Raw genomic sequence first — 15,611 nt, 5'->3', positions numbered from 1 at the left:
ACCCCAAGCTCTCCAGCATCCTGTGTGAGTGTGGGGTGTGGCACAGGAGGTAGGCGTGGCACTAACCACAGGCTTCCTCTCTCTGCTTGCTAAAATGTGGATGTGAAAAGTTCCCAGAAGTCCCACATGTTCAAGGCTGGGTGCTCAGCATGTGTTGTGCTTTAAGACAAGTGAGCTAGTGGGAGGAAGTCACTTAGAGGGACCCTGCCCCTTCCTTTCTCTCCGTTCTTGCATCTCAGCTTCTATAAGGTAAGTAGCTTCCTCCACCATACATTCCTCTCTCCTCACAGATGCAGAGCAGTCAGGCCAACTGAATAAGGATTACAACGACCAAACCTGTAAGCCAAAAGTTGTCTTTCTTCCTTCAAAACTGTTCATATCTCTGGGTGTGATGGTTTGTGCCTCTAATTCTAGTACTCAGGAGGTAGAAACTTTGTGTTTGAGGGCAGCCAGGTCTACATAGTAAGTTCTTGAGCTACATAGCAAGGCCTCTAAGGGAGAGAGAGAGAGAGAGAAAGAGGAAGAAGAAGGAAAGAAAGAAAGAAAAAAAGAAAGAAAGAAAGAAAGCAAAAAGAAAGAAAAGAAAGAAGAAAGGGAATGAGAAATGAAGGGGAAAATCTCAGATAACAGAAATAAGTGTCCACCTTGCCCAGCTCAGTCTGTCTTACCAGGCAACAGAGAGATTCTTCTACAGAGCTGTCACTTTTGAGACAGGACAGAGTGTACTAAGAGTGATGTCAAAGCATCACTCCCAAGAATGTACAGAACTTAAACTGGGTGTAGCAGTACATGTCTATAATCCCAACACTCAGGAGTCTCAGGTAGGAGGACCCTGAGTTTGAGGCAAGCCTAGGTTACATAGCAACACCCTGTCTCAAAATAAGATATAAAAAGATACCAGTATGATGGCACACACCTTTAATCCCAGTAATGTGGGGCAGTGGAAAGGGAGGAATAGGAACTCAAAACCAGATGAGCTACTGAGATACTATCTCAAAGGAAAAAAAGATGAATTGATGGGAGATGTCATTCTGTAAATATGTTTCTCTTATTGGTTAATGAATAAAGCACTGTTGGCAAATAGGAAGGCAAGATAGGTGGGACTAGGAAACAAGGAGGATTCTGGAAGATATTGTGAGGAGATTTAAGATGTAAAGACTTGAGGGAAGAGATCAAAACCCTCTCTCCAGTAAGATAAGACCATATGGAAACACTTAGATTAATAGAAATGGGTTAATATTTAAGACACAGCTAGCTGATAAGAAATTCTAGTAACAGGCCAACAGTTTTATATCTAATACAGTGTCTCTGTGTGTTATTTGGGGCTGATGTGGCTCTGGGACTAGGCTGGCAGAGAAAACTACATGTAACCGTGATTTGGGGCTGGAGAGAAGGCTCAGTAGTTAAGAGCACTGACTTGTTTGCAGGGGACCTGAATCCAGATCCCAGTACCCACATCAAATAGCTCACAACAGCTTGCAACCCCAGCTCCAAGGGATCCAATGCCTTCTTTGTCTTTCATAAGCATTGCTGTCTGATTCAAAACCCCACAGACAGCCCAGTGGTGGTGGTGGCAGCTGTGCACAACTTTGAATCCAGTGCTCCAGAGGCAAAGGCAGGTGAATCTCTGAGTTCCAGGCCATCCAGGGCTACATAGTGATAACCTGTCTTAAAAAAGAAACAAACAAACAAATGAACAAAAACCCACATACATACAAATACAAGTTAACAAGATGTTTTGGTGGGTAAAGGTTTTTGTTTTGTTTTTTTTTTTTTTTTTTTTTTTTTTTTTTTTGGTGCAAGCCTGACAGCTTGAGTTCTATCTCTAGATATTGAAGCGGAAGGCAAGACTGACTCCCCAAAGCTGTCCTCTTGCACACCATGGTATGTGCACATATCCACACTCATCTCATGGACACACACTCTACTCACACATACAATAATAACACATTCAAATTTAAATTTACAAGTATATTTATATATTTGGGTTCTTTTTCAAGACAGGGTTTCTCTGTGTAGCCCTGGCTGTCCTGGAACTCACTCTGTAGACTAGGATGGTCTTAAACTTGAAGACCCACCTTTCTCTGCTGGGATTAAAGGCATATGCCACTAAAGGCATATGCTTAAACATAGGAGTGGGTTTTTATTGTTGTTGTTGTTGGTTTTGTTGTTGTTTTGAGACAGGGTCTCTCTACATAGCCCTGGCTGCCTTGAGACTCACTATGTAGATAAGGTTGGCCTTGAACTAACTAAACCCTTTTAAGATAAAATGTAAAGGGGGGTGGCAGGGGATATGGTTCAAAGATACAGTGCTTGCCTAGCATACATAAGGCCCTAGATTTAATCTCCAGCACTGGAAAAAAATAATTATCTTTTTTAAGGGGACCCCAAAGTTTCTAGAGTTTGAACTTCCTAGTCTGCAGGCTTCTCTTGGCACATCACAGATCTTTCTTCCTGACCCATCATGTCACTCTGGGCGGGGACAGAACAGGATGGGGGAGACTTTGAGACCCAAATAACCTTGACCCAGACACTCTACTCCCACACTCAGTCCACTGTGGTGAGCGTGTTGTCCTGCTGCACTTTGATAAAACAGGTCAATTCTCACTCTCCTCTCCTCCCAGCTCCTCTGAGCTTCTCTGTTGGCCTCTGCCCTGGAACTGGACCCCACAATGATGAAGGCCAGGGGTGTCTTCTGGATCCTGCTTCCATTGCTACTGTGGCCAGAGACAGGGACAGGTGAGTCCAAAGGCAGAGCCCTGGTAGGGGAGGGGTGCTTGCTTTGCTGAACATTGGCCAGGCAAGGCTCCAGATCTCAGTAAACTGCCATTAGGACACCACACGTTTCCAGCTCTTGTAGAGTCAAGGAAAGGGTGCCAGAGAGGAGAATTGGGGGCAAAATTAAGGGTGGCTTCCTGAAGAAGGGACTCACACAACTAAGATGGGAGGAGAGAGAGCTGGGTTTGATTGAGAAGCAGAAAAGATGGGATAATTTAAGCAGAAAAAAAACAAAGTTACAGAATGGATTGACCAAGGAGGAGCATAGATTCCAATCACTAGGATATAGTGATTGAAATGACATGGAGCCTCTGGGTGTGGAAACACTTGTCTGTATCCCCAGAACATGAGAGACTAAAGCAAGAGAACCATGAGTTTGAGGTTAGCCTGGGGTATATAATGAGTTACAGGCCAGCCTGCACTATATAGCAAGCCCCTGCAACAAACAAAACAATTTACCTTCCTAGATTCAAACTGTATCTCCTGCACTTCCTAGCTCTGTAACCTGATGCAGCTAACATGTCCTCCCCATTTCAGATGCTTCCCTGTGACAGGAAGCTAATGAGACATTCCCTATAATGTTTGGTGAAGACTGAATAAGTTATATTTGTCACTTGGAGTGATCTCTGGCACATAATAAATGTTTAAATACTGGCAATTATTTAACAACCCCTAGGTCCCCAGTGGACCTGGTAACCTAACATCTGGATTCCTTTTCTTTGAAAAGGGAAAACCCATTCTCCTCCTCCCCTTGAGTTGTTTGTCTGTCCATCCATCTGTGTGTCTGTTTGCCTGACACAAGGTCTCACTTGGTAGGCAGGATGGGTTGGGACTGTGTAGTTCAAGTCTTGAACTTTTGGTAGTCCTCCTGCCTCAGCATTTTTGAGTGCTGGATAATAGGCATGAGCCATCATACTCAGCTTCCTTGGTGTCATGTGACTACTTCTGAAGTGAAAATTAACATCTTATGCCACCAGTAGGGTATGAATGGTGGACCAAAGACATTATTCCATTTAAATCTAGGTCAAAAAAAAAACATTGAGTTTATTGGGGTTTCTTATAGGAATATGGGTGACTCAAATGCAGCTGCATCACCAAAAAGCCTGTCCCTAGCATTAATGACTTCTCACAAAAGTTGCATTCCTGTAGCTTCCTACTGAACCTGCAGGCAGCTTGGCTGGTGGGAGGGGCCCTTTTTCCCTACAGTTGCTATTGTTTATATAACCTTGGGAGAGGAGCCCCTTAAATTTTGTAGGTTTTAGGAGTTTCCTGAGACTTCTAAGTTGTGTTATTTCCTGAGCCTTAGTAAGAAGCCTCTAATTAGAGAAAACTGCTACATTACCCTTGGACATCCTTCAATATACTTTTCCTTCTAAAACAGTCCAACTCTAATCTGTCAGCAAAAACTGTCTGAGCTGGAGAGATTGCTCAGTGGTTAAGACAGTGTAACACTGCTGCAGAAGACCCATGCAGCACCCACACTGGATAATGCACAGCTACCAGTAACTCCAGTTTCAGTATATCTAAAACCTCTGGCCTCCGCATGCAAGTACCCCAACACACACAATTAAAAATAAACTTAAAAGAATAATAATTTTTAAATAATTTATTTTTATTTTATGTATGTACATTGATGCTTTGGATGCATGTGTGTCTATGTAAGGGTATCAGAAACCCTGAAACTGGAGTTACAGATGGGTGTGAGCTGCTATGTAGGTGCTGGGCATTAAACCCAGGTTCTCTTAACTTCTGAGCCATCTCTCCAGCCCCTACATACATAGAAATTCTCCATGCTTTTGTTCATTGCCAACACTATAGCACCAGTCATATTACTCCCTTACCTCTCTGCTGTCTGCCCTTGGTTATCCCAGCACCTTGAAAATACATTTCCATGTAGTAGCCCAAACAACAATCTTAGAATGATGTTTTAGTCTATTGTTATGAATAAGTACCATGGCCACAACAACTCTTATAAAGGAAAGCATTTAATTGGAGCTGGCTTACAGTTCCAGAGGTTTAGTCCATTATTAGGATGGTGGAAAGCATGGTGGCACACCATGCTGGAGTTGCTGAGAGTTCTACATTAAGATCCACAGGCAGCAGGAAGAAGAGAGAAAGCCGCCGCCGGGCCTGGCGGGGGCTTCTGAAACCCCAAAGCCTACTCCCTGTAACACTCTTCCTCCATCAGGGCCATACTTATTCTAACAAGTCCACACCGCCTAATCCCTCTCAAGTAGCACCACTCCCTAAAGACCAAGCATTCAAATATGTAAGCCTATGAGGGATATTCCTGCTTAAACCACCACAAACGCCAACCTGACCAGGCCTCTCTCCTGCTCATAATCTTGCCATGGCTCCCCAGTGTTCACAGACAGTTCAACCTCCTTCACCAACAGGCCATAGTCTGGGTGCCTCAGTTTCCTCCTCTATGCAACAGTAGTGCTGGCCACAGTGGTGACAGATGGAGAGGCAGGGACATTAGGAAAATGTGACCTGAACAGGGAGAGGTTCAGGAACAAGTGAACCTGGGTTGCTGAGCTGATGCATTCTTCCCTCCTACAGCCTCCTCCTTACCCCTGGTCATGGACTCCATCATCCAGGCCCTTGCTGAGCTTGAGCAAAAGATGCTGGTGACTGAGGCCAGTGGCACTGCCTCTGCATGGATTCTGTCAGCTGGTAATTCCAGCCCCCACAATTCTCTTCATCAGCACTTGCTGCAGATAGCACCGAGCCACAACACTCTGGAGCCAGATCCCCACTCACTGAGCCCAGAGCTTCAGGCCCTGATTTCCGAGGTGGCCCGACATGATGTACAAGATGGGCAGGAATACGGAGTGGTGCTGGCACCTGATGGCTCCACTGTAGCTGTGAAGCCTCTACTGGTTGGGCTAGAGGCCAGCTTGCAAGAGCACACTGTCGCCAATTTGTCTTCAGAGTGTCTGGCCACGCCTTGTAATGCTGGAGACATCTTGACAAATATTGGAGCCATCGCTCCAGGACTCATGGATGCCTCCACAAATGCCTCTCTTACAGATGTTGGAGCCACTTTACCAAATGACAAAGCCAAGACTCCCACTACTGTGGACAGACTCCTGGCAATCACCTTGGCCAGAGACCTAAGTCTAATGTTCCTCAATAGTTCCCAGACTCCAAGTCCTCCAGGCCTGGGAACTGAGGGTTGCTGGAACCCGCTTTCTGCCCACAGGGTCTTCACACTGTTGGACCCCAAGGCATCCAGGCTCACCATGGCTTTCCTCAATGGTGCCTTGGATGGAGCTCTGCTTGGGGACCACTTGAGCCGGGTCTCTAAGCCCCGGCCACCCCTCAGCCACCTGCTGAAAGAGTACTATGGAGCTGGAGTGGCTGGAGATCCAAGGTTCCGGAGTAACTTCCGAAGGCAGAACGGGGCTGCTTTGACTTCAGTTCCTACCCTGGCCCAGCAGGTACGGGAGGCTCTTGTCCTGCTGCAGAGGCTAGAGCCAGGACATCCACAGTTGCAGAACATGAGCCAAGATGAGCTGGCTCAGGTAGCCACCTTTGCTACCAAGGAATTCATTGAGACTTTCCTAGGTAAGGAGTTCCCCTGGCCCCTCATAAACATACACTCCCAGTGGGATCCAAGGCCCAGGAAACCCAGGGGGGACAGCAGAGTCTGTAGATAGGGACAGCTATCTGGTCAAAGAAATGCAAGAGTTGGTCCTTGAAGAATAAATAAGGAGTTTATCTGATTTAATTCTTTTAAAAGAGGGGTTGGGAGCGTACATGCATAAAATGCTGCATTCAGTCCCTACCACTACAGTAAAATGTGAGTAGAGGTACATGCTGGTAATCCATCTCTTAAGAGGTAGAGGCCAGAGGACCAAGATATATATATATGTCAAGCATTGCCCGGTGTTACAGAGCTTTCTGGCCCAGCATGTCCTGTGGCCCTTGGGCCCCAAATGAACACACAGACACTATATTAATTATGAAACTCTTGGTCAGTGACTAGGGCTTCTTATTGGCTAGCTCTGTCTTAATTATTAACCCATTTCTATTAATGTAAGTATTTCTACATGGTCTTCTCTTACTGGAGAACACCTCACTTGAGTTCCCTCATCCTGGGATCACATGGCAACTGTTCTTTGCCTACACTTTCCAGAATCCTCCATATCTCCTAAACCCACCTATCTTGCTGCCCTATGGCCCTGTGTTTTATTCATCGACCAATAAGAGAAACATATCCAAAATGACATCTCCCATCAGCCAGGGCTTCATGAGACCCAAAACTCTAAACACCACCACCACCCCACACACACACACAGTAGCACACAATTGAAAGTCAACACATGAAGACTCTTTTTTTTTTTTTTTTTAAACCTATTCTATTGGGAAAAAAAAAATTGTTTACATAGCCCAGTCTGGTCTTGAATTTGCAAGCCTGCTTCCTTAATCTCTCAAATGCTGGAATTAAGAGGGATGCACCATCATACTCACACTTTTTGGCTTTCTCCTGGAAGTGGAGGGACATATAGCAGATTCCAAGACTGTTTGTCTTCTATCTATCTGCCATGTGTGTGCCGTCTGAGCCATCTCCCTGAACTAAAACTAGACTCTTGCCAAATCCTCAAGACTGGAGGGATGCCCACGGGTTTATTTTAATAGAAATTCAGTCTTCCAACAGGAAATGCTTAATGATCAGAATCTCCCTTGCTCCTGAAGGATGCCCAGCCATTCTCCCTCGCTGCCGCTGGGGAGCCGCACCCTATCGAGGCAACCCAACGCCACTCCAGCTGCCGCTCAGATTCTTATATGTGCATCATACCTACGTGCCAGCGCCACCTTGTACCACCTTCCAGAGCTGCGCTGCCAATATGCGCTCCATGCAGCGATTCCACCAGAACGAGAGACACTGGGATGACATTGGCTACAGGTGGACCTGGCCTAGGCCACTTTGGGAGTCTGGAAGGCAGGGAGTAAAACAAGAGGAGACTGGAAAGTAGAAGTAGGAGTTCATAGTGAGCATGGTCAAGAACCAAAATGTGGTCGAGATGAAAAACAAGGTCCCGGACTGGGGTGGGACTGTGAATCCGGTAAGGGATGGGGAGGGGAGAAAGGTGAAAGGGGACTTGGCCAGTTCTTAGGGGTGGATTCAGAAAAGGTAAAGTTTTTTGCTTGTTTTTAGGGACAGGGTTTCTCTGTGTAGTCCTGGCTGTCCTGGAACTCATTTTGTAAACCAGGTTAGCCTCAAACTTGCTCTGCATCCTGAGTGCTGGGATTAAAGGTGTGTGCCACTGTCTATCAGCTGATTTTATTTATTTGTTTTAATAAGACAAAGTCTCATAGTTGGGCCAGGAGCTCACTATGTGGGGAAAACTGGCCTCGAACTCAGAGTTCTGCCTGCTTCTTTCTCTGAATACAATGATTAAGGAATTCCCCACAATTCTGCAAGAGAGAACGGTTTCTGGAGTGGCACGTGGTGCTCAAATGACTGAATTGGATGAAATAGAAGCACTGTACAGCTCTTGGTGTCACGTGACATAGGGACAGGATCTGGGGCGTGGCCAGGTAAGGGGCGTAACCATCCTGTTACACTTCTGTCCCACCCCCTCTGCAGTTTCGTGGTAGGCTCTGACGGCTATGTGTACGAGGGCCGCGGCTGGCACTGGGTGGGTGCGCATACACGAGGCCATAACTCCCGCGGCTTCGGCGTGGCCTTCGTGGGCAACTACACTGGGTCACTGCCCAGAGACACGGCACTGAACACGGTGCGCGACTTGCTCCCGAGCTGTGCCATTCGCGCAGGCCACTTGCAGCCAGACTACAAGCTGCTGGGCCACCGTCAACTAGTGCACAGCGACTGCCCTGGGGATGCGCTCTTCAACCTGCTGCGCACCTGGCCTCACTTCGCAGAGGTGAGTCTGCCTGTCCATGTGCTGAATTTAGCCTGTCATCCCTGCACCTTCAAAGCATGAGCCAGGCCCAGCCTTCAGTCATTGCCCATGGCATCATCTGTCCTCTCTATTTAGCCTTGGCCCTGCCCCAGCCAGCTTGACTTTTGCCTAACTGCTACCACCTCTGCTGGCACCCCTCTGACTTATAATCTCAGTCTGACCTTCAGCTGCGCGGCTCTCTCTCCCAAATCAGGCCACACCCACCGAAAGTCTCTCCGAAATTGTATAGCAGAGCACTGTTGCCTTTCTGATGCTCTCTGACACTCATGTCCAAGTGTTATGAGAGACTTCCGGGGGCGGGGGAACACACCTCAAGTAGAGAGCCTTCCAAAGTAACAATTCCTATAAAGTCCAACTTGGTTGTTTTTATTCGGCTTAATTAAAGGAGTATGGATGAGGGGTTCCTTACAGGATCAGGGATGACTTAAAAACAGCTGTGCCATGGAAATGGCCACCTCAGCATGGGTGATGAGTCATGAAAGCTGCAACCCCCTACATGACGTGCTGGCATCTCACTAGCGGACAATCCCCTCTGGGCAATTTTTGGCAGCTGTGTTGGTTAGTCCTGTCCCCCCACCTTGCCCCCCACCATTTGTTTAAGCTTCCATCTAACCAACCTTGATGACGGGGCCCTAATTCTTTCCTTCAGGGAAGATTTTTCATTTGTTTTGTTGTTTTGTTTTTTTCTGAGGCTGGGTTTCTCTATGTATCCCTAGCTGTCCTAAACCAACCTGGCCTGGAACTCAAAGACATCCACGGCTATTCGTGTGCTACTACTGCCCACCTAACAAAACCTTCTTATCTAGTGCTTGACTACTTTCCTGCCTCTTGGCAGTAGACCACGTGGTGTGAATACCCACTCCTACCTCCCAAGCTCCACACTCACCCCTAATATTTCAGCCAGGAACTCCTGGGGTGTTTTGAAACTCAAGTTTCTCTCTTCAGGGCCCTATCACAATTGTTTGTGCCCTGATGTTACTCAAATAAAGCTCTCATCTGAGGAGCAATTTGTCTTAGGTCCTTACTACCGAACCTATGACATCTTTTATTAATTTATGATGATGCCCAAGATAAAACCCTTCTGCCTATATTACCTTATCCCTGGCCACCCAGCCTAGAACTCACTCCAGCCTCCCATTCAGAACCCTTCTGTTTACACAACAATAATTAACCTAAACTGGGACCCTTTACCATATAACATCAATCCAGTCCCTACCCATGTGTTGTTTTCCTCTGCTCATCTTGACCCTAAGGTTTCTGGATAGCTTCTGACTCCTGAAGATTCTTGGGGTTTTATTTTGTTGTGTAGGATTCCTGCCAAGACTCCTGAAGACTATTACATTAGAGCAATCTAGACATAGCCAGCCAGCACCATCAGTCTAAAAGCTTTATCCTAGCCTCTGACTTCAAGCACTAACTGTCCACACCAGGACAGTCTCATTACCTGTGTCTTGTTTTGTTTCCTTGTTAAACAAAGTCTTGAAGTCTAGCCCAGACTAGCCTTGAACTCACTAGCTCACAGTGGCCTCTGCCTCAAGTGCTGAGATTGCATGGTCCGAGTATATCACATCTAACTGCTACTTCCTTTTTTTCTTTTTTCTTTCTTAATGCATGTCTATGTGTGTGTGTGAATGTGTGTGTTCTGAGGTCTATGGTATTTAGTACTATTTCCCATGTTATCCTCAGGAAAGCCACCTACTTTTTTGAGACAGGGTCTCTCATTGGCCTGAAGCTCACCAAATAGGCTAGGCTAGGCTTGCTGGCTAGTCAGCTCCAAAGATCCTCTTGTCTCCAGATGCCCAGTGCTGGGGTTAAAAGTTACCACTCTGGCCAGCATCTTTATTTGGGTTCTGGGCATCAAACTGGGGATCCTCACATTTGCAAGGCAAACCCTTTGCAGATTGAGCCATTCCCCAGCTATTGTTTTGATTTTGAGACAAGGCTCCCATTTTGAGACAAGATAAGCCCAGGAGAGATGATTTTGAACTTCTTATCCTCCAGCCTTTACTCATCTTGCCACTCTGCTTCTTTCTACTCCTTTTCATTAAGCTATTTATCTGCCTGCCCTTGCCTACAGACAGGTTTGAGATTGATTTTGTTTGCTTTGATTTTGTTTTAATAGGGATTGGTATAACCTGGATTTTTTTTTCTTTTTTGAGACAGGGTTTCCACTATGTAGCCTCAAATTCATAGAGACCCACTTGCCTCTGCCTTCTAAATGCTAGGATTAACTGTTAAAAGCATGGGCCACCACGTTTGGCCCAATGTTAACCTTGAACTTTCAATATCTTTTGGCCTCAGTCTCCCAAGTGTTGGATTACGGATGTTCACCCAGCTACAGTCAGCTTTTCATCCACTCCTCCACTTTGGGCCCCTCTCCTGTCCCATATCCAAGATTCCATAGCAAGGAGGGCAGATCCAACCATTCATACACCCTAAGTTTCATATTCTCTTATCTCTTCCAGGCTGAAAATTAAGAACTCCTCTGGGGGAACCTTGGAGATTCAGGAGGTGCTATCCTAGATGATGCTCTGAATGTTCCCTGACCTCCAATAAAGGGACCTCTGAAAAGAAATCTCTGTGAACATCGTCTCACTTTGGCTTTGCTCAAAAGTCAACTCAGACCAAAATGCAGTAGAGGGAACCTACTTGACAAGAAGCATTCCCTTTTTTTTTTTTTTATTTTTATTTTGTTGTTTATTTTTTCAAGACAGGGCCTCACTGTGTAGTCTTGGCTGTCCTGGAGCTAACTCTGGTTGACCTCAAACTCACAAGAGATCTGTCTGCCTCTGCCTTCCAAGTGCTGGGATTAAAGGTGTACACTACCACCGCCCAGCCAAGGCTCCTGATCCTGACTCCAGCATGACAGAATAAATAAAGCTGGATGTGGAGCTCACATGCATAATGGTAGCATTGGGAGCTCCAAGGAGCAGGACTGCTTTGAAGTTGTGGGTACTGCAACTGCCATGTCACAACAATGAGCACCAGAGATGGAAAGTGAAAGGGGAGCAGTTTATATATGACCTTGCAAGGTCAAATCCCAACAAAAATGGCAAGGATGCTGAGTTAGGAGAAAAACTGTCTTTTTTTATTTTATTTGATTCTATTCAAAAGTCCTTTCCTCCATTTTTCAATGTATGATCTTAGTCATAATGTAGCAAGCTGCCTGTATCTCCAATCCCAAGATAACATTTGGTTTGAAAAGGTTAGCCAAAAGGCCACACAAGAAGGCACAAGCTGTTTGGACAAGGAACCCAATGCCTCCTATTTATCTGAAACCCAAGCCCATCTAAAAGACTTTTGTATTGAAAATGAACCGTTATATTTTGTTTCCCACCAAGGCTGGAAGCTAACCTCTACGACAGAATCAAGAAAACAAAAACAAATAAATGAATTTTAGTATAAAATGATGATTTGGAGGCAACCCTAGAACTTCCTGCTGGGGAGTGAGAAATCAAAGCCTAGAGAAAAAGTAGCCAGGGACAGCAGTATTTAAAAACAGGTTCCTGGGGGCTGGAGAGATAGCTCAGAGGTTGAAAGCACTGGCTGTTCTTTCAGAGGTCCTGAGTTCAATTTCCAGCAACCACATGGTGATTTGCAACCATCTATAATAAGATCCAATGCCCTCTTCTGGCCTGCAGACAGACATGCAAACAGAACACTGTACACAATAATAAATCTTAAAAAAAAAAAAAAAAAAAAAAAAAAAAGGCAGGTTCCCACCTCTCGGTCATGGAGCATGCCTTTAATCCTAGTACCTGGGAGGCAAAGGCAAGAATATCTCTGAGTTCTAGACAGCCTGGTCTTCAGAGTGAATTTCAGGACAGCCAGGGCTACACAAAGAAACCATGTCTCAAAAACAAACAAATAAATAAATAAAAATAGAGCTGAGGGTGTAATCCAGTAGTAGAGTACTTACCTAGCACATTCCATCTCCATACAACACTGCATAAATCAGGCATGATGAAGCACACCTATAATTCCAGGGCTCAGGGGCAAAGGGCAGAAGAATCGAGAGTCTGTGGTCATCATCAGATATATACTAAGTTCAAAAATATCCTGGGATATATGAGATTTTATCTCAAAAACATATATGCAAATAAAAGCTAGAGCCATGGCTCAATGATTAGGAGTATTCTTCCTGCTCTTTCAGAGGACCTGGGTTTAATTGCCAGCACCCACACTGTGTTTCACAACAATATCTGTATCTCTGATCCCAGAAGATTCAATGCCCTCTTTCGACCTTCACAGGCAACAGGTATGCATGTGGTATACATACATACATACATACATACATACATACATACATACATTCAGGCAACAAAATAACAAACACAACAGCTCTCACACACACAAGAGTATAATTTCTTGGTTTTGTTGTTGTTTGTTTGTTTGTTTTTTGAGATAGGGTTTGTCTGTGTAGCCCTGGCTGTCCTGGAACTTGCTCTGTAGACCCAATCTGGCCTCCCAAGTGCTGAGATTAAAGGCATGTGCTACCACCACCTTGTACAATATTCGCTTTTTCAAAGCAGGAGTTTCAGGACAGGGACAGTAAGGAGAGCATTAAACCAAGTTTGGGACCTCAGAGCCTGGGCACTTAGTGACTACCAACACTATATGCCCAAGGAGTCATCCTTATCCTTCCCACTCCATGAATCCAGCAGCCCCCGCAACACACACACACAGAGTCCACTCTGTAGCCCAGGCTGGCTTCAAATTGTGGCAAGAAATCTTCCTGTGTGCACATAACGAGACCCGGGAATACATGTGTGCACTGCCCTATAGATTCTTGTTATCCTTGCCTTTGTCTATAGTGTTCCTTCTACTTAGTACAATCTTCTGTGTTCTCGTGCTTCCTCCATAGAGAAGCCTTCCCTGATTTTTCCAGCCTGAGAAGAGTGGCATGTCTGCTCAACTGGTCATTCTTTGTCCAGTACATTTATCTCTGCCCAGTCTTCCACACAAATTCATAACGTCCCTTTGAATTCAGGACCTATCCCCCTCCCCAGACTATGACAGAACTCTCAGGAAACCTTTTTTCAGAGGTAAGCTTTGATTTTTTTTTTTTAATTATGTGTACCTGTGTATGGGTATGTGCACCTGCAGTGTGGAGTGTAAGTATACTCAGAAGCCAGACCTTGCTTCAGTCATGTGGAGCTGGACATACAGATGGTTGTGAACCAGCCATGCCATAACAGTTCTTGTTTAACCTCAGAGCCATCTGCCCAGCCCTTGAATGTGAGCTTTTTGAGACTGATACTATCATCCTTTACAAATAAGGAAGCTCAGAGGGAGGAAATGACTTGTCTGAGGTCACAGTGAGAAAGAGGTTGGCCAGGACTCCAACCTGGGTCACAACAATGCTGACTCACTCCTGTCAGAACATGTACCCACTTCTTTTTTGTAACATTTTTAATGTGTTTTCTTTATTTTGTATGTGCATGTGTACACACAGGCATGTGCTATGCAGAAGAGTGCAGGGTTCCGAGAATAACTTGTTGAGAGTCAGTTATCTCCTTCTATTATGTGGGTCCTTCGAAGTACCTTTTATTCACTAAGCTATCTGGATGACCTCACCTCTTTTTCAAGTAAATATTTATCAAAACATCAAAGATACCGACTGGACAGTACACCAAAATTTACCTCAAAGAGATTTCACAACAGAACATACCCTGTGTCATCAGAACTGAAACTCAAAAATAGAGCATGTTAAATTCATGTCTTATGAATTTTACTTGCATTTAAAAATAAATCTGGGCCAGGTGGTGGTGGAACACATCAGAAGGCAGAGGCAGGTGGATCTCTGAGTTTGAGGTCAACCTGGTCTACAGAGTAAGTTCCAGAATAGCCAGGGCTACACAGAGAAACTTTCTCTAACAACCAATAAATAAATCTAAATAAATAAAAATCTGGGATGGGGGCTGGAGAAATGTCTCAGCAGTTAAGGTAACATACCCCTAAACCCAAGTTTAGTTCTTAGCACTTACATGTGGCAGCTAACACAGCTGAAACTACAGCTCTAGGAGAGGCAATGCCTCTGGCATCTATGGACACCCTCTCACACAAGCGTATAATACACACACACTCACACACATACACACACACACACACACACACACACAGGGGAGGGGGAGGGGGAGGGAACACCCACGCAGGGATGCACAGAGGGTTACATTTTAAATACATTTTAAATAGGGAACACAGTGATCAGGAAGATCAAAGGTTCAAGGCCAGCCTGGGCTACAAAGTTGCTAAAGCGTTTGTCTAAAACAAATGAAACCCTGGCGTTGAGTGGGGAAATAAACCAAATGAAACCAAACAAATAAATAAAAAAGGCTGGTTATTTAGTACACACCTATAATCCCAGCACTTGTGAGGCATCCGCAGAAGGATCAGAAATTTAAGACCAGCTTTGTCTACATACCAAATACAAGGCCAGCCTAGGGCACAACAGTCTCCCATCTAAAACAAAACAAAGGAAGCCATCTCCAAAAAGGCCCCTTTATGTCCTTACTCAGTCACTAGCCCCTCTGAATGAAACTGATTCCCTGACTTTTTTAAAAAAAATATTTTTATTTCAAAGATTTGTTTTTATTATGTATACAGAGACTGCAGGCCAGAAGAGGGCACCAGAACTCATTGCAGATGGTTGTAAGCCACCGTGTGGTTGCTGGGAATTGAACTCAGGACCTCTGGAAGAGCAGTCATTGCTCTTAACCCCTAAGCCATCTCTCCAGCCCTTTTTTACTATTTTTTAATTGTGTGTATGAGTGTATGTGTGTTCAAGTGTATGAGTATGCATGTGTGTGTACTACTTGTGTGCAAGTGGATACAGATGCCGGATCCCTTAGAGCAGGAGTTACAAGTGGTTGGTAATTGTCGGGTTCTGGGAACTGAACC

The 15,611-nt window shown here is 45.1% G+C and overlaps 1 protein-coding gene across 1 annotated transcript; it reads left to right on the top strand.

The window, feature by feature from the left end:
* The first annotated feature begins 293 nt into the window (after window positions 1-293).
* Window positions 294-11,286, top strand: Pglyrp2 (peptidoglycan recognition protein 2). The gene is made up of 6 exons (XM_051177520.1): window positions 294-338; window positions 2,625-2,739; window positions 5,341-6,348; window positions 7,480-7,690; window positions 8,375-8,672; window positions 11,177-11,286. The coding sequence occupies exons 2-6, from the start codon at window positions 2,673-2,675 to the stop codon at window positions 11,186-11,188; spliced, it is 1,596 nt and encodes a 531-aa protein (XP_051033477.1). The 5' UTR covers window positions 294-338; window positions 2,625-2,672; the 3' UTR covers window positions 11,189-11,286.
* Window positions 11,287-15,611: the final 4,325 nt, after the last annotated feature.

Source organism: Phodopus roborovskii, unplaced genomic scaffold (assembly GCF_943737965.1).
Source record: "Phodopus roborovskii unplaced genomic scaffold, PHOROB, whole genome shotgun sequence".
Taxonomy (NCBI): domain Eukaryota; kingdom Metazoa; phylum Chordata; class Mammalia; order Rodentia; family Cricetidae; genus Phodopus; species Phodopus roborovskii.
This window is presented reverse-complemented; position numbering and strand designations above follow the sequence as displayed.

Coding starts and splice junctions, on each gene's coding strand:
- Pglyrp2 (XM_051177520.1), top strand. CDS start 2,673: ATGATGAAGGCCAGGGGTGTCTTCTGGATCCTGCTTCCATTGCTACTG. Junction 2,740..5,340: donor GTGGCCAGAGACAGGGACAG/GTGAGTCCAAAG, acceptor TCCCTCCTACAG/CCTCCTCCTTACCCCTGGTC. Junction 6,349..7,479: donor ATTCATTGAGACTTTCCTAG/GTAAGGAGTTCC, acceptor TTGCTCCTGAAG/GATGCCCAGCCATTCTCCCT.